At 43.4% G+C, this 22,415-nt stretch overlaps 2 protein-coding genes across 29 annotated transcripts in view; one reads left to right on the top strand and one right to left on the bottom strand.

Moving 5' to 3' along the window:
• The window catches only part of FAM228B (family with sequence similarity 228 member B), a 27,632-nt gene extending 6,196 nt beyond the window's left edge, over window positions 1-21,436 (top strand). For 4 of the 6 annotated variants that reach the window (XM_042848677.2, XM_008163074.4, XM_008163072.4 and 1 more), the window contains 8 exons: window positions 4,507-4,611; window positions 5,903-6,019; window positions 8,376-8,450; window positions 9,652-9,849; window positions 16,494-16,571; window positions 17,474-17,561; window positions 17,678-17,822; window positions 19,549-21,436. In XM_042848677.2, the coding sequence (XP_042704611.2) occupies window positions 4,507-4,611; window positions 5,903-6,019; window positions 8,376-8,450; window positions 9,652-9,849; window positions 16,494-16,571; window positions 17,474-17,561; window positions 17,678-17,822; window positions 19,549-19,654 (912 nt within the window). In that variant the 3' untranslated portion in view covers window positions 19,655-21,436. The remainder of the gene's footprint in view (window positions 1-4,506; window positions 4,612-5,902; window positions 6,020-8,375; window positions 8,451-9,651; window positions 9,850-16,493; window positions 16,572-17,473; window positions 17,562-17,677; window positions 17,823-19,548) is intronic. The other 2 variants (XM_008163075.4, XM_024101091.3) reach the window with 2 other exon arrangements.
• The window catches only part of ITSN2 (intersectin 2), a 127,672-nt gene continuing 126,156 nt past the window's right edge, over window positions 20,900-22,415 (bottom strand). For all 23 annotated transcript variants that reach the window (XR_010599374.1, XR_010599373.1, XM_065587571.1 and 20 more), the window contains one exon: window positions 20,900-22,415. Coding sequence is in view for 21 of the 23 variants with exons in the window: in XM_065587571.1 (XP_065443643.1) it covers window positions 22,258-22,415 (158 nt within the window). In the remaining 2 variants the exon portion in view is untranslated.

Below are 22,415 nucleotides of genomic sequence, written 5' to 3'. Positions count from 1 at the left end.
TTAAGTCGATGTAACTTACGTCACTCACAATGTGAAAAAGCCACCCCCCCGAGTGACGTAAGTTACATCGACTTAAAGCGGTGTCTATATTATGTCGGTGGGAGAGCTTCCGCCTCTCATTGAGATGGTGTAATTATGCCGCCAGGAGAGTGTTTTCCTGTTGGCATAGCATGTCTTCACTAGATGTGGTGCTGGGCCGACGTAGCACAGTAGTGCAGATTAGCCCTAAATCAAGAATTGCCTCTCCCCTTGTGGTTTCCAGGACTAGCTGCTCCAAGAAGTCATCATTAATTGTGTCTAGAAATGTTATCTCTGCATCCCGTTCTGAGGTGACATGTTCCCAGTCAATATGTGGATAGTTGAATCCCCCATTATTATTGGGTTCTCTGTTTTTGTAGCCATTCTAATCTCCCTGAGCATTTCACAATCATCATTACCCTCCTGGTCAGGTAGTCGATAGTATATTCCTGCTGCTATTCTCTTATTATTCAAGCATGGAATTTCTACCCATAGAGGTTCTATGGTACTGTTTGATTCATTTAAGATTTTTTACTATATTTGATTCTCTGCCTTCCTTCACATGTAGTGCCACTCCCCCACCAGCATGACCTACTCTGTCATTCCTAAATATTTTGTACTCTGCTATTACTTTGTCTCTTTGACTCTCATAGTTTCACCAAGTTTCTGTGATGCTTATTATATCAATAGCCTCATTTAATACCAGGCTTTCAAGTTCACCCATCTTAGTATTTAGTCTTCTAGCATTGGTATAGAAGCACTTACAAAATTTGTCAATATTTAATTGTCTGCCTTCATGTGATGTAATTGAATGGGACTCTTTCCTTTGACTGTTTCTTTTCAGTTCCTGCTTGTACTTTATCAACTTCTCTCCTCTCCTCCTTACTAGAATAAAGAGTATCCCCTGTAATAAATTCTCCCCTACGGGATGTCTGTCTGAATTGTGTGTTCCTCTGCACCTGTCGGCTTTCCCTCAGCCCTTTTAAAAAAAATTTCTCTATGACCTTTTTAATTTTACATGCCAGGAATCTGATTCCGTTTTGGTTTAGGAGGAGCCCACTATTTCTGTATAGGTTCCTCTTTCCACAAAAGGTTCCCTGGGTTCCTAATAAGCCTGAATCCCTCCACCAAACACCATCGTCTCATCCACTCATTGAGAGACTACAGTTCTGCTAGTCTAACTGCTCCTGTGTATTGAACTGGAAGCATTTCAGAGAATGCTACCATGGAGGTCCTTGACTTTAATCTCTTACCTAGCAGCCTAAATTTGGTCTCCAAGACCTCTCTCCTACCTTTCCCTGTGTCACTGGAGCCTGCGTGTACCTCAGTCACCGGCTTCTCCCCAGCACTGCACATAAGTCTATCTAGATGTCTGGAGATGTCTCCAACCTTCACACCTCGTGGACAATTCACGATGTGGTTCTCCCGGTCATCACAAACCCCACTACCTATATTTCTAATAATTGAATTCCCCATTACTATTACATGTCTGTTCCTAACAACTGGGGTTCTCCCCCGGTGGGATATTCTCACTGCGAAAGGATACTATGACATCATCTGGAAGGCGGGTTCCACTTGTGGAATCATTTCCCTCCGCTCCAGCTTCATGTTCTCCTTCCCTAAGGTTTCTATACTCCTCAACAGCACAGAGGAATGAATGAAGGGAGCGAGGTGACCAGACAAACCAGTTTGAGGAGGATGTTCCAAGTAGAAAGGGCAAAATGGAAGAAGGCATGGAAGCATTTGTGAGAGGAGACAAAAGGGTATCAAGGCAGGTTCCACTGGTGGAGAGGTGATAGCAAGGCGCGTGAAATGAGACCAAGCGATAGATTTATGCTGGGGCTTCATATTGTAGGACTTTGAAAGCAAGGACAAATATTTGAACCTGATGCATATCAGTGTGTAGCGGCAGTCAAAAAAGCTAACAGAATGTTGGGAATCATTAAGAAAGGGATACATAATAAAACAGAAAATATCATATTGCCTCTATATAAATCCATGGTATGCCTACATCTTGAATACTGTGTGCAGATGTGGTTGCCTCACCTCAAAAAAGATATATTTACTCCTTCTCATAACACAAGAACTAAGGGTCAGCAAATGAAATTAATAGGCAGCAGGTTTAAAACAAACAAAAGGAAGTATTTCTTCACACAACACAGTCACCCTGTGGAACTCTTTACCAGAGAATGTTGTGAAGGCCAAGACTATAGTAAGGTTCAAAAAAGATCTAGATTAATTAATGGAGGCTACTAATTAGGATGGGCAGGGCAGCCTCTGTTTGCTAGAAGCTGGGAATGAGCAACAGGGGATGGATCACTTGATGATTACCTCTGGGGTCCCTGGCATTGGCCACTGTCGGAAGACAGGATACTGAGCTATATGGACCTTTGGTCTGACCAAGTATGGCCATTCTTATGTTCATAGTGAAGACACTCAAAGAGGGGGTGATGTAGCTGAAGTGCTGGGCAGGACAATGAGCCCTTAGAGGATTCTCTTGGCTTCCACTTTTGTCTTCAACTTTTCCATTAATTCCCTACTTCCATGGAAGGCAGACATCCAAGCAAAATGTCTGTAGCCTTGTTCCAGTACTCCAATGGGAGACTCTTTGGAGAGTCCTTCAACCAGCTGGTGGTAGAAGCCTTTGAAAAATGGAAATCTCTTCCCCGGGCTACAGAAACTGGGGCAAAACTAACAACCAGTACGTCTATAGCAGGGGTCGGCAACCTTTCAGAAGTGGTGTGCCGAGCCTTCATTTATTCACTCTAAATTTAAGGTTTTGCGTGCCAGTAATACATTTTAACCTTTTTAGAAGGTCTCTTTCTAGAAGTCTGTAATATATAACTAAACTATTGTTGTATGTAAAGTAAATAAGGTTTTTAAAATGTGTAAGTAGCTTCATTTAAAATTAAATTAAAATGCAGAGCCCCCCCGGACTAGTGGCCAGGACCCAGGCAGTGTGAGTGCCACTGAAAATCAGCTTGCATGCCACCTTTGGCACGCGTGCCATAGGTTGCCTACCCCTGGTCTATAGAAATAGACATTATTTTGGCACTACCATTTACCCAGATACCAGAGGATAGTCAGGCTTCAGAAGAGGAACATGGAATAAGGGCAACAGATGAGAAAAATTCAGGGATGCTTTCAGAGGCTCAGCCTCCATCTTTGGGAAAGAATGCATAATTTATGGCCTCAGCTCTTCAGTGAATTTAAAGTGCTAACACAGTACAGAGGGCCCTAGAGAGACCTCCCGCACTTTGGTGGACATCCTGTTTCCCTTGTTATATATAAACCTTAATGTATTACTCTTTCTTAGTAATGCGTGCCATAAAATAGACAAGATACACAATTTGGAATTTCCTGGCTTGATCTTACAACCTCAGTGTTGCTTTAACGTTAGTTTTCTGCATTCAGAAATAACTTCACCAAGTACTAAAATGTGGCCATCTCTAAGGTAGAGCACAGCAGAGGTTTAATAGTGCTCAGGAACATCGTACAACTGTAAAAGTAAGGTGGTAGAATTTAATAAGTCAAAGGTATCTTCAGAGCTGACGTCATGGCAAACACTGTGGCATATACTGAAACAACTTTGTCCCATAGTACAAAATCAACCTACTCATTTGTTCTGTAGGTTACGATAGACCAGGGGTGGGCAAACTTTTTGGCCCGAGGGCCACATCGGGGAATAGAAATTGTATGGTGGGCCATGAATGCTCACAAAATAGGGGTTGGGGTGCGGAGGGGGTGCAGGCTCTGGGGTGGGGCTGGGGATGAGAGGTTTGGGGTGCACGAGGGTGCTCCAGGCTGGGATCGAGGGCTTTGGAGAGCGGGAGGAGGATCAGGGCTGGGGCAGGGGGTTGGGGTGTGGGGAGAGGCTGAGGGGTGCAGGCTCTGAGCAGCGTTTACCTCAAACGGCTCCCGGAAGCAGTGGCGTGTCCCTTCTCCGGCTCCTACATGGAGGCATGGCCAGGCGGTTCTGCATGCTGCTGCATGCTGGAGCGCCGGAGCGGGGCCAAGCCACGTGGTGCGGCCCCGGAACCAGTGCCCTGGCCGGACCGGGGCCAAGCCACGTGGTGCGGCCCTGGTCCCAGTGCCCTGGCTGGAGCGGGGCCGAGCCACGTGGTGCGGCCCCGGACCCAGTGCCCTGGCTGGAGCGGGGCCGAGCCACAGGGTGCAGCCCTGACCTAGCGCCCTGGCTGGAGCACCGGAGCGGGGCCAAGCCACGTGGTGTGGCTCGCGGGCCAGCTTAAAATGGCTCGGCCCGCAGACTGTAGTTTGCCCACTCCTGCGATACACAGTATCACAGGGAGCATCTGACTGTAAAACTGACATTTGTCATCTTCAGTTTGATTATTTGTTATATGCACACATAGGTAAATGTTCTTGCAGCATTTAGAAACTCCTGGGGAGTTTGGTTGGCTGCATTGTAATAAAACTACCCTTTTAGTGTGTGCTGTGGCTTTTGACATGTTTTAATGCTGTTTCCAGCCCTGTTCAGGAGCGCCTAACATGGGTGGTTCAGAGAACCAATGGTTACTAAAGCTGAAATGTCCAAGGTCCCAGACAGAGTATGACCTGCAGAGTCCAGAACAGGTGGGTGACCATTTTTTCCTTCAACCATAGTTTTCACCCTGCTAAACCCTAGAATGGGGCACCTGAAACCAACATCTATAATGGGGTACCCCAGGAGTTTTTACATTTACATGGCTTTGAAGAATATAAATACTAAGGGTGAGATTTTAACGGGTGCAGACTTGTCGAGGGCCAGCACAGAACTTACAGTCTGATCTTGCTACAGTCTGATCTTGAATGGTACATTGGGAATGGACACGGTAAACTAACTGGGATTATATGAATCTTGGCCAAGATCTTCGTAAGCCTGTGTTTCAAAACTGCTGAGTACCCTCAGCTCTCCTTGGAGTCAACAGAGTAATGAGGCTTCATTGCAGCCAGAGTCTCTAAGATTAAAGTCTTTAAAGCTTCTGCAGCCAGAGGCTTTTCCATTGTTTTGGTCTTGGAGAGAGACTAGTATTTCCCGAGAGCCTGATTTACAAGAGCCTCATGCTTTTTATTTTCTCTCTTAATGAGCTATCCTCCCTATCCATTTCCCTACTGGCTGAATCCTACTGCATTACCTGCACTGAAGGCAACAAATGTGCTCCCTCCCCTGCCCAGGGAGTAGTTTAAGCAGCTCCCGGATCCTAGCCAGCATGGTAGTTCTTTCTTCATGCTCATTGCCAATCAACAGAAGGATTTCTCTGGTTACATCTGCAGCCTTAGCACCTTGTCTTGTGGAATATCTGGGACGCACCTAGTCAATACTTAGATGGGAGAACTCCAAGGCAAACGTAGTGGGCCAAATACACTAAAGCTAGAGCAGGAATCTATTTGGCCCAGCATGCTGCAGAAAGTGGTATTGTTGACTGAGTCTTCCAGATCAACCAGCACCTTGGCTTGGTGTTGGGGCACTGTGCTGTTGGAAGAGATGTAAAACCGAAGACCCAGCCCTGTATGGACATTAAATATGCTGTGGCCATTTCTGCAGGAATAGGGGTGTTAGCCCTGGGGTCCTGCCAGATTTCAGTTTGGGTAATAAAATTCTGACTAACTCTATTTGCAGCTGTTTCAGCTTGATAAGGTATTCTAAACTTCCTGTCCTAAACCATTGCTGTGCACTGCTAAACTGGTGCTGCAAGACAATTTGCACAGCGGTGGTTAGTGAAGTATGTAAGGCACCTTGGGATCCTTTCGGGTGAAAAGTGCTATAGTTATGCCCCAGGTTGTAGAGGAATTGGAGTTTGGTACCTAGGTGGAAGGATGAGCAGTGTGATTTCTGTAAACCAAAACTGTATGCAGACTTTTTCCTTCTGTTAAATCTCTGCAGAGGGCCACCTCATCCCTGGCTAGGAGCAGATCCCCAGGCACTTTTGGCAGAAGTGCTTCTGAAAGGAAAAAAGCTTGTGAAGATTGGCTAACACAGAAGCATTTTTCTCAAGTGCAGGTAGGACAGAAGCTGTATTTTTGCAGGGATGAGGAAAAAGTAATTAAGTGCAAAGTCTTGTAAAATTTCTGCTGTGTGGACAATACGTAGTGGTTTGCCACCTTTGGGAAGAGTAACAAAAAGTTAACAAGTGAGAAGTGTTTTGGGGTGGAAAGGTAACTTACATGGCCAAAGCGTCTAGTTTGAAATGGTTCCCTGCAGCCTGAGGCTCTGCACGATTCACTTGGCCCCATCATCATCCTGTGATAGATCCATTCAGTTCCATGCAGTCTCCTGTGTGTGGGTGAGTTGGATAAGACCTTAACAACTGGGGTCTTGTCTGCTTTTTTTAGGCATTTTTTTAATAAGAGACAGGAGTTTTCTTAAGAGAAGTTTGTCATCCTTGGGCAACATTTTCCATCCCTTTACTGTTGTACAGTGTGAGTGTTAGTTGCTACCCACCACACCAGAGGTAGCTGCATTTTAATGGTGCTATATGGCTATAATTAGCATTTGAATTGAAAAGAGCTCTGTAAGATATTGTTAAAGGTGGCCTGCAGTCATATAATACAGGTCTATCAGGTTTAGCGTAACATACTGAATGCCCCAAATCACCAAGGTAAAAGGGCCATTCAGCTTATTATGAAATATAGAGTTCTCCTTCTTTGGTTGCCTGTAGTTGCTGCTCCTTGGGTCTGGTTCCTGCTCCATGCATTGTTCTGCTGATATCACGTCAGTAAGAGAACCCTGCTGAAGCATGAAACCCGTCTACAGGGGCGATGCAGATGTCTTTTTAAACTACATAGTGTGGTTTTGCAAAGTGAAAAATAAAGAAACAGATTTATACACATTGGGATATAAAATAATATAGAACTTGGCAGAATCATGGAAGGTGGGAGGCTCTCTTTCCTTGCATAGGCCAGCTCCAGACACCAGCTGTGTTCCATCAATGATGTGTTACCATCAGCACATTAGGGGTAAACAAACATAACACAGGAAATTCTAAGTTAAGACTAAAACTTCATTCTTAAACGGTGCTATCGAGCATGGGGATTGCAATAGAGTTGGCTTGTGAAATCATCTGCAGTAGCAATGAAAGGCAGGAAGGGGAGTGAAGAATAACATTTCAGCCTCTCTCTGGCTTTGGTCTACACTCAAAGTGTTGTCCTGGAGTAACTACAATGATTTAAAATTATACTGGTGCAAACCCTTAATGTAAATACACTTAAACTGGTTTAAACCTTGCGTATATCAGGTTAATTTAAGCCTCAAGTAGGTTGGTTTAAGCAAAGTCGATGTAAGTGAGGTTTCAATCAGTTTGTGTGTATCTACACTAGCTGTTTGTATCAATGAAATTGAATTGATTTTAAGTTGAGTTAATTACACTGGGGCAACTTGTCCAGTGTAGGCCAGCCTTTAGTGCCTTACCACAGCTATGGCCCTTACGTACAGAACCCTGTGCAGTTTGGGTCTGAAACTGACCAGTTCACTGAAATGCGAAATATTTATCATAGATTTTTAAAGGTGAAGTTTAAAGTTTGCTGTTAGAATCTTTCCTGTAAAATACAGAATTGCTTTCTCTTTTTAAATTAATTCAGTACTTGTAAAAGGTGATGGAGACTGACAGTCCTGGAGACCAGAGTCCTCTGTCTATCCCATAGCTTCCTCGCCTGTGTGTCTCAACCATGCTCTGGAGGGAGCACCTCTATGAGTGAGAGATTTGTTCAGTCTCTGTTGTGCGTTCATTCCTTGGTCTCAGTGCTGAGACTGCTAATAAGGGTACTTGCAGTGGTTGTGGTAATAGATTAGGCCTTAGGAACTCTTTATTTAAAAACTAGATTGAGAACATCAGTTCAATTGAAGGTTACAAATTTAAACTTTTTTTTTTAAAGTTTCAGGTGTGCTGTAATTGACAATGTGGTGATAACAGCTCCTCCCTGTTCTTATTTTCAAGGCTGTGGATTGAGTTTAGAGATGGCGGGTGTTTAGTTGGGAGGTATGGAGGGAACTTTGTGTAAATAAATATTTGGGATTTACAATACAGAGGGGTTAATAAGCTGGGAAGGGAAAAAGGAAATGCATTGTAAGATTAAATCTTCCTAGGAGGTTTTCTTCTCAGGAGGGAGTTCTCCCATATTCTCTCTCATACTTGAACTGATGCTATCTTTCCTCTCTTGTCTTCTTATCTGCTTTTCCTTCCCATGTTCATCTGAGCATCTAAACACAATGCCTAAGAGTGCCCCCAGCCCTTCCATCTTTGCTGATCAAAGAACTTAATCTACTGTATTGATCCTTACTATTTTGAAATCAGAGTTAATTCTAACGACTATTTTTTATTCAGCAGTTTTACTTCCCAGTTTTGCTGGTATTTTGTTAGGCAGTATCTAATGAAGGCCAAGATATTATTGCTGCTATCCAGTCCATCTTGGATAGAGAAAATTATTTTGTAAAGGTAAGGAACATGTATTTGTCCTTTTCACCATATCCTGATAACGACACAAGAAAACATGTGGGTTTAAAATCTCTCAGTTGATGGTAAAACGTCAGTTGTTGATAGTATCATAAGACAAGTTATCACAAGATATGTGACCTTTGAGCCAAATTCTGCTCTCAAATATTCCGTTGTGAATCAGAGTAAATAGATTTTCATCACTGTAATTCAGACCCCATATCTTTAGTTGAGGCCTTGTGCCTTTCTTTCCTTACTGGAAGAAAAGTGTAACTCATAGTGTCGTTTTACCTACAGCTACCTGAGCTCTGATGTTATGACCCATGTCTTCCTCTGTGCTTCTTTCTCTATAGACTGCCAGGTTTTCATTTTTGCTGCTATAGATTTATCTGTCCTCTTGGTCACTCATAGCTCCTGCTGCTATGGTGCCAATCCCTAGCATTCCACAATCATGTTAGACTCCTGGATCATAAGATTGGCTTAAAAACCATGAGATGTTTTTCAACTGCCCTCTGATTTTTCCACCTTTGGGGTGTGGGATCATTTCAGATTCAACATTTAAACTTAAATATGCATACAGAAATACAAGCCTGCCTTTTCACTGCTCAGAGAGGACTTAGCTCACCCTCCTCTATCCCTTTGGATGTGGGGTGCTGACATTTTATCTCCCAGCCGTAACTAGTCAGGGTGGGCATTCTTCCATGTCCCTGCCCACAGTCCTCCTGTCCCCCACTGAGTCTCTCTGTATTCACTTGCCCCCATATTTCTGGCTTTTCCCTTCTGTGCTACATCACAGTCCCTTGCACCTCATGTTGCCCTGCAGCCCCATACTCCATGTGGCCTGATGCTCTAGGAAAGAGATTAAAACTTTATGGTAAATTACTGCTGTGTTTAATGCTGAATTTGCTATGGATTCCCAGCCTATTTGGCACCATCCTTTCCCCCTTCTGCTAGGCCACCACACAGGGCTCTGAAAGGAGGATGCACTGAAGATGGAACCCTAAATATGGGCTTACAACCAGTCTCTCGCTTAGAAGATCAACATTTATAATGGGTCTTTCTGTTTGGTCACTTAACTGCCCATTTCCACCTACCCTTCCACATCTGGACTCTGTTTTCTGTATAGACCTCTGATATCTCTGAAAGATGAGTGCTTAATAGGTTACCTAAATACATTAATATCCTCTGCCTCTCTGTCATGTAGGAGGTGGACAAGTATTTGAGACACAGAGATTTCTTAGAGCTGAGAAAGAAGGAGATCCAGTACAAGAAATGGCTGGAGCGTGTTTCAGAGCCGCTGCTGCAGAAAATTGAGGACAAAGTTGACAGCCAGTCAAGTGAAGAAATAGAGGAAAGGAAACGAAAGCAGCTCTCTCTATATTTAAACTACTGTAATAAGAAGGTATCCATAATGATTTTATCATTGTATGGGTTGCACATTGAGGGCTGCTGGCAAAAGCACCCATTGTTGACCTTTTAATTGATGCACTGTGGCACACCTATGGGAGCTGCATTAGTCTTGTTTGTAACTGATCTTTTTTTCTTGCTAACAACATAATTGTGGTTTAAACTAACAGCTATTGTGTTAAGCTAATATGGTAAAAAAAAATCTGAATGATTGGATTGTCCAGTGTACCAGATACATATGAAATGGTTCCAAACTGGATGTGCTGTAATGAGAAAATGGTGGGTTTTACTCAGTGGGCTGTGAAACGTTTAAGCATGAAAACCACGTGCTAAACAAACCTCCATAGAAGAGGACTGAATGGGTCAACAGAGACTGAACTATACTCTCACCCCTCAAGAGTTTTTCCAGGATGGTTTTGCAGCACATTGTCAGAGCAGCATGGGGAAGCACTCATTTCTATGTTCTACCTCTCCTGTGAAGCAGCAGGACTACAGGCTGAGGTGGTGCCAACGTAGTATCTTAACAGAATTTTCAAGGTAGAGTGACATTACCAATTACTTCAGGGTTGCACAGGGCTGAAAAAAACACTCAGTGACTTGGGTGCCTTGTTTCCAGTGGTTTAATACTCAAAACTAATTATGCTCAGGGTAGAAAATGTCATTCTTTTGTAAATTTCACACTGCTACTGGGCGCTTTGAACACACAGGACAGCTGCTGCTAGAGTTACACTTGAGTGTCTCTTAATAGAAAACTGCTAAAGCCATTCTCTGGTTCATGAACTGGATGTAATAGATGACAGATTTCTTCACCAAATAGTGACTGAACCAACAAGAAGTGATGCTATTTTAGACTTAATTTTGATAAGGACTGAGGACATCATAGAAGAGTTGGCTGTAGAAAATAACCTTGGATCAAGTGATCACAAATTAAGTCAGTTTAAATTAAAAGGAAGGATCATCAAAAACAGTTCAGTAACTAAGGTTTCTCAAGAGACTTTAAGAAACATAATTAGTAAAGTCAACTGGACTGAAGAGCTCAGGGATTTAAATGTGGAGAAGGCTTGGACTTTCTTAAAGTCAAAGGTGCAAAAACTATTTGGAATTTGAGTCCCAAGCAAGGGGAAAAAACTTGTAGGGCAGCACTCTGACCTAACTGGATGAATAATCACCTCAAAAAGGATATTAGGAGTAAGCAAAGACCCTAAAAAATGGAAGAAAGGATTGATCAAAAAAGAAACTTACCGTATATACTCGTTCATTAGCCCGTTCGTTTATAAACCGACCCCCCAAGATGGTTAGGTAAAAATAGGAAACACTGTATGACCCTTTCATAAGCCGATCCTATATTTCAGAGGTTGGCAAACTTTGGCTCCTGGCCTGTTAGGGTAAGCCTCTAGCGGGCCTGGACGTTTTGTTTACCTGGCGCGTTCACAGGTACGGAGTCCCTCAGCTCCCTCTGGCCATGGTTTGCCGCTCCCATTGGCTGGGAACGGCGAATCACAGCCACAGCGAGCTGAGGGGCTCCATGCCTGCAGACGTTCCAGGTAAACAAAACAACAATGTATTAGATATTCAATTCAATGATTCCATAGAGTTTAAAATCATCGAATTTTGGTGTAGACCCGTTTATAAGCCGACCCCCGCTCTTTGATGTGTCACTTTTTTACCAAAAATATTCGGCTTATGAACGAGTATATATGGTATGTCTTGGTGGTCAAAAAGTGAAAGGATAAAGTGAGAATAGTCAAAAAGCAAGCGGCGTTAGAGCTTGCAAAAGGAATTAATACAAATGATAAAAGGTTCTTCGGACATAAAAATGAAAAGAGAACAAAAAAGGAAGAAATGGGCCTCTGCAGCGAGGATAGGGTGGAGATTAAGGATAATATACATATGGCACAAAATGATAATATAGAGCATTAGGGCGAAGGTAGAATGGCTGATGGGAATAAGTGTATAGAAATGGAAATTACCACATGAGAGATGAAAGCAAAACTTTTAAGAGTTTACTGCACTCATATCAGAGGAACTGGATAATTTCTATCCCAGAATACTGAAAAAAGTGGCACATAAGATTGCTAGTCGGATTGCAAAGATTTTTAATAAACCTATCAAATCTGGGTTGGTACCATATGACTGGAGAATAGCATATGTAATACTTATATTAAAGAAAGGGCAAAAAGGGACATTGTCAACTATAGACCAGTTAGTCTGACCTCAATAAGTATGCAAGGCATTAGAACAAATTCTGAAGGAAGGAGTAATTAAAGATATGGAGGTAAATGGAATAAAATTCAACATGGTTTTCCCAAAGATAGGATGTGCCACACTAACCAGATGTCTTTCTTGTGTAAGATAAATTATTTTAAAAGAGCAAGGACATGCAGTAGATCTAATCTGTCTGGTCTTCAGTAAAGCATTTGATGCATACTACAATGGAAATTATTAATTAAGATAGAGAAGATGGGTAAGGAACTGGCTAAAACAAGATAACAATGGGTTGGGCTGAAAGGAGAACATAAGAACATAAAAACGGCCATACTGGGTCAGACCCGAGGTCCATCTACTCAATATCCTGTCTTTTGACAGTGGCCAATGCCAGGTGCCCCAGAGCGAATTAACAGAACAGGTAATCATCAAGTAATCCATCCCCCGTCACCCATTCCCAGCTTCTGGCAAACAGAGGCTAGAGACACCATCCCTGTCCATCCTGGCTAATAGTCATTGATGGACCTATCCTCCATGAACCTATCTAGTTCTTTTTTGAAACCTGTTATAGTCTTGGTCTTCACAACATCCTCTGGCAACATCCACAGACTGTGTTGTGTGGAAAAATACTTCCTTTTGTTTGTTTTAAACCTGCTGCCTATTAATTTCTTTTGGTGACCCCTAGTTCTTGTGTTATGAGAAGGAGTAAATAACACTTCCTTATTTACTTTCTCCATACCAGTTATGGTTTTATAGACCTCTATCATATCCCCACTTAATCGTCTCTTTTCCAAGATGAGAAGTCCCAGTCTTATTAATCTCTCCTCATACGGAGCCCGTTCCATACCCCTAATAATTTTTGTTGCCCTTTTCTGAACCTTTTCCAGTTCCAATATATCTTTTTTGAGATGGGGGCGATCACATTTGCACACAGTAATCAAGATGTGCACGTGCCATGGAGAACTATTGGGCTGGAGGGAGGTTACTAGTGGAGTTCCTCAAGCGTCAATGGGTCTTGAGACCGATCTTATTTAATATTTGCTTTAATGACCCTGACACAAGAAGTAGGAGTGCACTAATGAAATTTGCTGATGACACAAAGTTGGGAAGCATTGTCAATACAGAGGAGTATTGCAAAATTGTACAGGAAGAATTGGATGACCTAGATCACCAGAGTAATAGAAATGGGATGAAATTAAAAAGTACAAAGTTCAAGGTAATGCATTTAGAGAACAATAAGAATTTCTGCTGTAAATTGGGGCATCAGTTAGAAACAACAGAGGCAGAGAAAGACCTGAGTGTATTAGTCAGTCACAGGATGACTATGAGCCACCAACGTAATGTGGCCATAAGAAAGAGCCGTATTAATGGCATTGAACAAGGCATTGATAAGATCTCATCTGGAATAATGTGTATAGGTCTGGTCACTCATGTTCAAGAAAGATAAATTTAAATAGATGCAGAGAAGGAGTACTAGGATGGTCAGGGGATTGGGGAGCATATTTTATGAGAGCAGACTAAAAGAGATTGGCTTATGTAGACTAGCAAAATGAGGGCTCAGAGGGAATATGATTGCTCTCTATAAATACATCCAGGGGGTAAACGCCAGGGAGGGTAAAGAGCTATTTAAGCTAATGTTGACACAAGAACAAATGGATATAAACTGGCCATGAGTAAATTTAGGCTGGAAATTAGAAGAAGGTGTCTAACCATCAGAGGAGGAAGGTTCTGGTACAGCCTCCCAGTAGGGGTGGTGGGGGGGCAAACAATGAGTATTAAGACACAGCTTGAGAAGTTTATGAACAGGATTAAATGACTGGGTTGCTTGCACAGCAGGATACTGGAATTTATGATCTATGGGGTTCCTTCCAGTCATCCTTCATACGTAACTTCGATGCACAAAACAGAACAGTCACATCATCTACCACTGGTGAAATAATCATTTATGCTTCTAAAATGTCTTTTCGGTCAAAGGAAACAAGTCTTTTAGGAGCTCTATCCATACAGCATCACGGGAATGTAGCCAGCTGGGTGTGAGAGCTGTAGGCAATAGGCACACTGTGCTATAGTAGTGAAACTTTGGTCATGGAGTTTGAGATGCATATGAAAAGTGACATGGAAGCTTTAAAAGTCCACACAGAGCAAACAGAACCTCAGTTTCTAAGGTTTAATCAGAACATCCCACACAGTAAACAGCATGGAACTCAGTTTATCTATTTTGGAAGGATGAAGGGCTTGGTCAGACTTTTTACTGAAGGCATGGGATTCAGAACCTCTGGGTTCAGGGATATACTGAAGATACCATATTCAGGTCTGCAGCCAGCCAACCTCAGACTGTGATCCAGTAGGATCTCGCAAGCTGGGCTGGGTCAGTACTTGGATGCGACGCCTCCAAGGAACACCCAAGTGCTGCAGGAAGTGGTGTTTACTACTTGGTTGCTGGCACTTTTCTCGCTAAGTCATGGTGGCTCCAGTTCCCCATGCTGCTGAATGAGAGCCTGGCTACTTGCGATTGTTAAAGATACCATGACCTTTTTCATAAAAACGAGTGTGTCTTAGCCAAATTCCAAGTGAGGCGATTCCACCCTGCCTACCTGTATTCCACCCTACAGTTTCAGCTCTGTATAGTATTCTCCATGCCTATAAATTGTGCTATATAGGGGGCTTCCTGGCAGTGGTGGGGGGAGTGAGGCTTATATAATCTGCTTTACTTTGTGGGGGAGGGGGAGTGTTTCTTGTAAAACACTGAGATCCTCGGAAGGAAAATACCAAGTGTGGTGGAAAAGCGGAGGCCCCTGAGCTCTGGGTAAGATGATGCAAGTAACCTACCAACATATCATGACCCCCCAGGCCGGTATCACCATTTCACCACTTCCTGGAGTTCTCAGGGAATCCAGGGCACATTTTCCTCAGTGAAAAGCCCAGCTCCCCTCTTGTATCATGAATTTGGGGGCTTCAGCCTTACCCTACAACCTGTGGCTGTGAACCCTCTAAAATCCTCCAATTCTCAGTTCCCTTGGTGCATGGCCCTGTGTAGCAGTGGGGCATTAATTTGCGTTCATTGTGTCCATTTGTGAATCATTTTGAAGAACTGAGACATTTCTGTGGCGTAGATAAAATCCCTGATGCTGGCTCACCTTAAAGCTTTCTTGTTCTGATGTTTTCTCCCTTTTTGTCCATTTCTTTCTTCCTGCCTTTCTCTCCCTGCCATTAGCCTTCCCCTTCTCCTGGCCCCCCTGCCACCCCACCTCACTGCCCCTCTGTCATCAACCCGATGCCCCTCTCCATCTCCATCCTTCTCCCTCCATTCTCCCGCTTCTTTCTCCAAGCTCCCCCGCCCTTTCCCACCCGACTCATGCTTCCTCCCTTCCCTTTCACTCTTCTATCACTCTCCTATTCCCGCACACCACTTGTCCTCCCCTCTTGCCCATTCCATCCCTCTGTTCTCCCTCACTTCTATCAGTCACTCCCTCCCTTCCCCCCATTTGTCCAGCCTCCCCCTCTCTTCCTACGGTCTCTCCCCTCCCTGACCTTCCAAGTGCCCCCATCTCAGTCTTTCCCTCTCCCCAGATCTCTGCCGGCTCTCTCCCCCCAGCTTCGCTCCTCCCTCCCCCCTCTGGCTCTGCCAACGTTTCCCCCTCTCCCTGTCCCTCCATTGTCCCTCCAATCTCCTCCCCTCCTTCCCCCTATCCCATCCCGCCAGACAGCCTTCCCCTGACTTCCATTCTCCCCACTCTCTCACCTCCCCCTTCCCTGCCAGTCCCACAGCCAAGGCCATGGGTAGCGGATGAATGGCGACATGGCCAATCATGGCCCGAAGATAGAAGCGGCTCTGCTTCCATCAGGCCACAGTTGGCTGAAGACAAGGGTCTGCTCAGCTGCACCAGGCCGGTATCAGGTGCTCCGTCTTTTCAAACCTCTCAGCTCTTCAGCAGCAGTGGATGTCACTTCCATCTCCTGCTGAACGGCTGAGCTACGGCCTGGGGGGGAGCTCCGCTGCACTTCAGAACAGCGTGGCAGGGACATGGAGGGGACTGTGCACCGATGCTTCAGAGAATAGCATAGCCGTCAAACTATGCCTGTGCTTCCATTTACGCTTGTACGAGGGACTAGCCATGAAAGACTAAGCTCTCCAGGGCAGGGATGTAACTGGGTACGTGTTTGTACAGCACCTAGCACAATGCTGAGCCTGATCTGAGGCCTCTGTGCAGCACTATGATATAAATATTAAATACAAAGCAAGGGATGGCACTAAACATTGCATGAAACTGCTGCTGAGGAGTTAGAGCTGCGTAAATAACAGACTCCTCCATCCACAGGACACTCTGTAAATGTATCTGTAACCTGTGCTAGCTAGGCCTCAGCACGGCTACCTCCAGTCACTGCATCAGCATCATCAGCCATGACCTGAGCTATTGCTTGCTTCCCACACAGGGCAAGGTGGCTTTGGAAGATTATGATTCTTCAGAGTACGACCCTCTCTTCCTGAATACACATCCCACCTATTTGAAGGTACGGCCGACTGCCGCTTTTTGGCTTTTAGGTGCACCCTCTGATCAAGAAAAGTCTAATGGCTAATGAGACAGCCGGTGCATGTTGTTACTGATTTGTTGCTCTTAGGGTTGGTCGTTCAGTTTGGCTCAGGGCGTTTCCACTTGCATTAGTTTACAAAACTGAGTCCCAATCTTGCTGCCATTGAAGTCAAGGAGAATTTGACAGTTGATTTCAGTGGAAGCAGGAGAGCAGGCCCCTGTTCCTTCCATATTAAACTCAGTAGTCAGCTGGGTGAGTTCTGAAATATTTCAGAAGAGTTTTTGTTTTACGGTACTCAAATTTACAAAGGTCACCTGGGCTAAAGTTCTTTGACCAGGGCTTGGTGTGTCTCACAGGAGGCTGGGGGTGTTTTGTTCCTAATACTGAATCATGCTGGTTTGGCTGACTTGCTGGGTGAATAATCCTACATTTCATGTGGCTTGTTTTTGGTGGGAATTTAGTTTCCTACAAAAAGCCTGATTGCTCCAGATGTAGTTGACTGTAGGCCACAGATATGGATACTGTTAGTGGGTGCAATAGCAGCACCCGCATGTCTAATGCTTTGGGCAGCCTGTAAAGACTCTGCCAAACTTGTGCAGAACATGGAACATGGGAGAGGTAATGAGAGGGTACTTAGCGCAGGAGGCTGGGACTCTGACTATATTCTCAATTTACCATAGCATTGCTGGGTTGTTTACCACCTCTGAAAAGTAGGTTATTAACCGGTTTGTGCCTCAGTTTCCCATCCATAAAGTAGAACTAATGACACCTCCCTACTCACAGGGTGTTTTGAGATGTAACTTTTGTCTGTGCCATTTTGAGCCCCTCAAATTAAAGTGTTTTTCTTGGTGCAAGCGTATGAAATACTGTATTTGTTATAGGTATCAACTCCACCTTTACACGATCCGCTGTTAAAAGAGGTACAAGGAAGATTTCTTGAGGGCGGGCTTATCCAGCAATGTGAGACAGGTACTTAATATCATCCATATTCTTTAATTCGCAGAAGCGTTTCACACAACAACGAGAGCCATTCTGGCTAGCAATAGTGCTGCTGTTCACATTAGTTACTGTTCAACTCCCCACAGGAAGAATATACTCGGCCAAAGAAATGAACGACCTATATAAGGCAAAGTTGCCATTGCTTCCTTTAGGCCAGCAAAATATGGATGCAGCTGATTGGCTGAAAATACCCCCAGGATATGTAGAAAGTGAGATTCGGCAGAGGAAGAGGTAAAGTCCAACAAATCTGCTGAGTGGCAGTAGATGCACCCCCAGTCCTGTCTGGTCATAGATCAAAGTGCTTGGAAGGGCAAATTCAGGTGGTTTTACTGGTGGAGTCTGCTTATTTCTGTACATTTTGTGAGAAGTTAGTGCTGGTGAAAGGGGCTGGATTGCCTCCTGGAGAAGTGAGGGGTGTGTGAATCTATAACGAGTGTGGGGTGGGAACAGCATGGTTCTCCGTATGGCCCCACCTGGAATTCCTGTTCCAGTGTCTTAAGGGTAAGGGAGCTCTGAACTAGAAATGGGTTGTGCTGAGTCATTTCTTGCATTGCTCTGGGCCAGGCCTGGAGGCCAACCCTACAATTTAGCCTCTTCAGGATAGGGGAGGATGGATAGTCAGATGAGGATTTCATATGGATGTGTCTGAAGGCTCTTAAAATACCTAGAGTTTTGCTGCTGTCACTACTGTCAGGCTGTGTGAGCAAAGCAAGGCGTCTGATTTACAGCTGCTCACTCAGCTTGTTTTACATTTGATCATTATGTTGTGACAGTTTTGAGGTTTTTGCTTCTGGCAGCCCCCATCCCCAACCATGCATTGGCCCTTGTGCTCCCAGTGACGGTATCCTGCACCACCGGGCTATATCACAGAGCCAGGAGGCTTTAAGAAAATATCACAGGCACTCTAGGAAAAGCATCAATTATGCTTAAAATGCCATAAGCAGGGAGATGGTTTAAAGTTCAGCTGATAAGTATCTTGTAGTGAAAGATGCAAAACAAAGAAAATTATTACAGCTCAACTATAATCTGTTGAAAACTTTGTAATGGGCGCATGTCCTGGCCAAAGCAAATACTGCTAACCCTGAGCGTCCTCTAGGATTCTAATTCAGGCTGCAGATGGGTGTTGAGTTACTAGAGGGGGATGCGAACTTCATCATGCCCTAGTTTAGTGCTCCCAGTCTGTGGGCTGGGAAACAGGACAGTGTGCTCCGTGGGCTGGCGGAGCATGTGAGGAGCCTTGTGCCGAAGGGAGTGGATCAGCACAGCTGCTGAGATATGTGGAAAAGGAAGTTTTCAGTAAGGGTTCTGACTCAGTTCTTTAAGGTCCCTGTTGGTGCTGGTTCACCACAGGCCTCTTAAGGAAAAACCTGCCCCTTATGTGCAATGATAGCAAAGCTGAACCAAGTGAGAGGTTTTATTCCCTGTCTCTGTGTGGGTTTGCATGGGCAACCCTTAGGACAATGGCTCCCCCACCCTCTTTGGGCTGGAGCCCCTCCCTGTGCGAGACTCTCATGTAGGCTCAGCCTTCGCTACATCTCACTTGATTGGTTTCTGTGCTGTTGCTTTCCATTCCTCACTTTTTCTGCCTTCTCTCTTTTTTCCAGTTCTCTGCCACCCATCCCTTCTTCCCTCCTCACTTCCTTGGATTTAGGGGCAGTGTCACCATCCTCTGGCCATAGAGCCTTTGGTACTCGGCAGCACAGCACTGCTCACGTCAGTTCACGCTCTCAGTCCCATGGGCTGTTATTGTACCTAAGCTTTATTCCAGCATCCTGTTGAGAGAGAATTTGTGGGTAGTGGCAGGTTCATTCACCTGATCCAATTTTCCTGTTACAAGAACATTTGTCAGAATAACTCAGTGCAGTAAATAGCTGGAGCAGAAGCATTGTTGATTTGGAGCAATCATTTGTATGTGACAAAATGTTAATGGCTGTTACCAATCTGATTTCTGTTAAAGGCGAAGAGTGAAGAGAAACCATAACGCTGGCACCCTGGACTTCAAGGCCTGGGCTGACAGCACGTGTCCTCCCACCCTTTGGAAAGAGGAGATGTATATCTACTAGAAAGTTAGATTTGGGATGTGTGCCCAGGACCTTCTGCCAAAGCAACTGACCACTTGCCAGTCATCTTGACAAAATGCAATAAAACCGGCTTGCTAACTAACCATTCCTTTCTGAAGTGCCAATTGCATAACTGTACAAAACCCAAAGAAATGCAAAATACTCTGCGCTACATGGATTTCCAGCCCCAGTAACAATACTGTACAGACACAAAATCTGAGAAAGTTAAAATGGCAGGAGCTTCATTTAAAAATGTCACTGCATAGACACAGATTACAATGCTAAAACACGGAAGCTTATCGCAATGCTGTGAAATATTTGTACTGAAAACAGAAATAACTCACCAACATTTTCCCTACTTTCCCAGCCATTATATAGCCTTTTTAACAATCCCAGAGACTGCCTAACTAAACAGACAACAAGCAAGACAGGAAAAGGACATTTCTAGAATCTGCACATTACTACATAAGGTGCTCTATTAAGACTCCAGGTCTGATTTACTTCAGATATCAAAAAGTGCAGTGAAAACGTGTTAGGGAAAGCAGGTCCCTGGATTGTCCTTTTCATGACCCTGAAGGAGACCAACATTCACTTACTAGTTCCAGATCTTGTTTATTTTTCAGTAGGCTAGAACTTTGAGGGTGGGGCACCTTGAGAATCTCAAAAACAAATCCTCTGTCTGAATAATGAGCAAATCAAAGTGCCTCTGGCCAGCCAACCTCAGTTTGATGGAGGAAGGTAAGTGTAGCTTCTATAGTAGTTAAACAACATTCTCAAGCAACTGTTTGAGCTGGTATTTACTTCACTGTTAAAACTTTGTAAGTTAAAATAAACATATGCGTGTGAAGTATAAAATACAGTTTGCTTACTAATATCATACCACGTTTGAAAGACTTTCTGCGGGAGACTTATAAGGTGCACAAACTGAGATGACTTTTAACAACAATGGTCCTAGAAAGATTGAGTTACCCCCACCAGGCATGGAAATAGAAGGCGCATATTCCTGGAAGACCAATACTTACCATTCCAGCTGTATTAACTTCTGCCAATATTCTACAAATTGAATAGTTTCAATACCTTTAAAATATTGGGCCATTACCCATCTCACTAGGGGTAGGCTGCAATTAAATACAAAATGCAAAGGTTTGGCAATCACACCTTATTTTCTCACAACAAAATGCTGTCCCCTTAAGATGTATAAAACAAACATGATTCCCATCAATTAGATAGACACAATCTCTCAAAAGCTGCCAAGATTTTTTTTTTTATTTAGGACTAGAAAAATTGAACCACAGAAAACTGTTAAAAGTAACAGAGGGTCTGACTTAAGTCCAGCAAAGAAAGGGCCTTCAGGCTGGTAATCAGGTTTGAAACTCTGTTAGGCATTATTAGGTATTGTAGCACCTGTGGGATACAAATTCACTCATTGTCTAGAACTGAATGCAACGCTTAAATGTCCACAAGGCAAATTCAGGATGCAATAACATGGTTACTATTTGTCAAACACTTTGAAAAACAAACCCCCTTTTACCATTCCTGATTTTCATGTGGGGAGGAAGATTTTGCTTGCAGCAAATTTCAGTTCTACAAACCCCTACTGCACTAGCAGTTCCCATAGCAAACAAAATTTACATTTTAATAGTCTTTCCTTGAATTTAGTCCTTGTAAGTTACTTCCCATTATTTCCCATTCACCTGTACAATAAAATATATTTTTTTAAAATCAATATGCATCAGTAAATATATGTAGACAAATTACATTAATAAACTTATATTTTTCACTCTGTATGTACATGTTGGCAATGACAAAGCATAAAGATGCACATCCCACGGAGATCTGCAAAACCAAGTAATTTTACACAAATAATTTAGGAAAATTAAAAGTTGAAAAATATTCTTCCACATTATTGTAGGTCGCACACAGTATTTAAAATAAATCATTTTTTCTACTTACTCTTTTTAACCACATTGTCTCTGCCAGAAATGATTAATACAACCGAACCAGAAAGAAAAATCAAGTTGCAATTTCTTATTCAGTGCAGAACTGTGTCAAGTAAAGAACTGCATTTGATTATTTTTTTTAAAAGAACATACAGCATTTTAGAGCCTCCTCAAGTGCGAAGGCTTCAACATTTAATCCCTATAATTAACACCCTGAGAAGGGAATATTCCAGTGGATATAACTTTTCAGATTTCAAATGGAATGATTGTAGCCTTCAACTAAACCATTCCTCAGTCTATATGTTAGACTAAGCGGTAACATTATATATACATACATCTGATGCCAAGATACTATTTAATACTTTTTATGGCCCTGAAAACGGAAACATTGGCATCTGAACACAACAAAAATGTCAATATTAATCAACAAAAAGGCACTGAGCTAGAGTATCTTATATACAGTATATTTTGCATTTGCATAGATCACCAGCAACTTAGGATGCAGCAAAGAAATCATATACAACGGATAATTAGGAAGATGATGATGCAACAGGAATTCTTGCTCAGTAACTGGCTTGGGCTGATGATTGATTTGTAAAATGCTTTCAGCTCTGGTGGAGGTGGCCAAGCTGTCAGCTTTGTCCTTTGTAAAATAAAAATGTTTTCTTAAAGGAGTGTTTTCTGCTCAAAGAGCTGCAAATCAAAGCGGACCCAAACCTCCCCGGTTGGAACCTCATGCAGCAGTAAACGTTTCGTTGTAGGTCCCTTGCTCTCCTGTTCTGTTCTGATTTTTGCTACTGGAACTTCGGTGCGACCCAAGAAAT

The sequence above is a fragment of the Chrysemys picta genome, chromosome 3, assembly GCF_011386835.1.
Source record: "Chrysemys picta bellii isolate R12L10 chromosome 3, ASM1138683v2, whole genome shotgun sequence".
Classification (NCBI taxonomy): domain Eukaryota; kingdom Metazoa; phylum Chordata; order Testudines; family Emydidae; genus Chrysemys; species Chrysemys picta.
The sequence above is the reverse complement of the archived record's forward strand: the minus strand, read 5'-3'. Positions and strand labels throughout refer to the sequence as shown.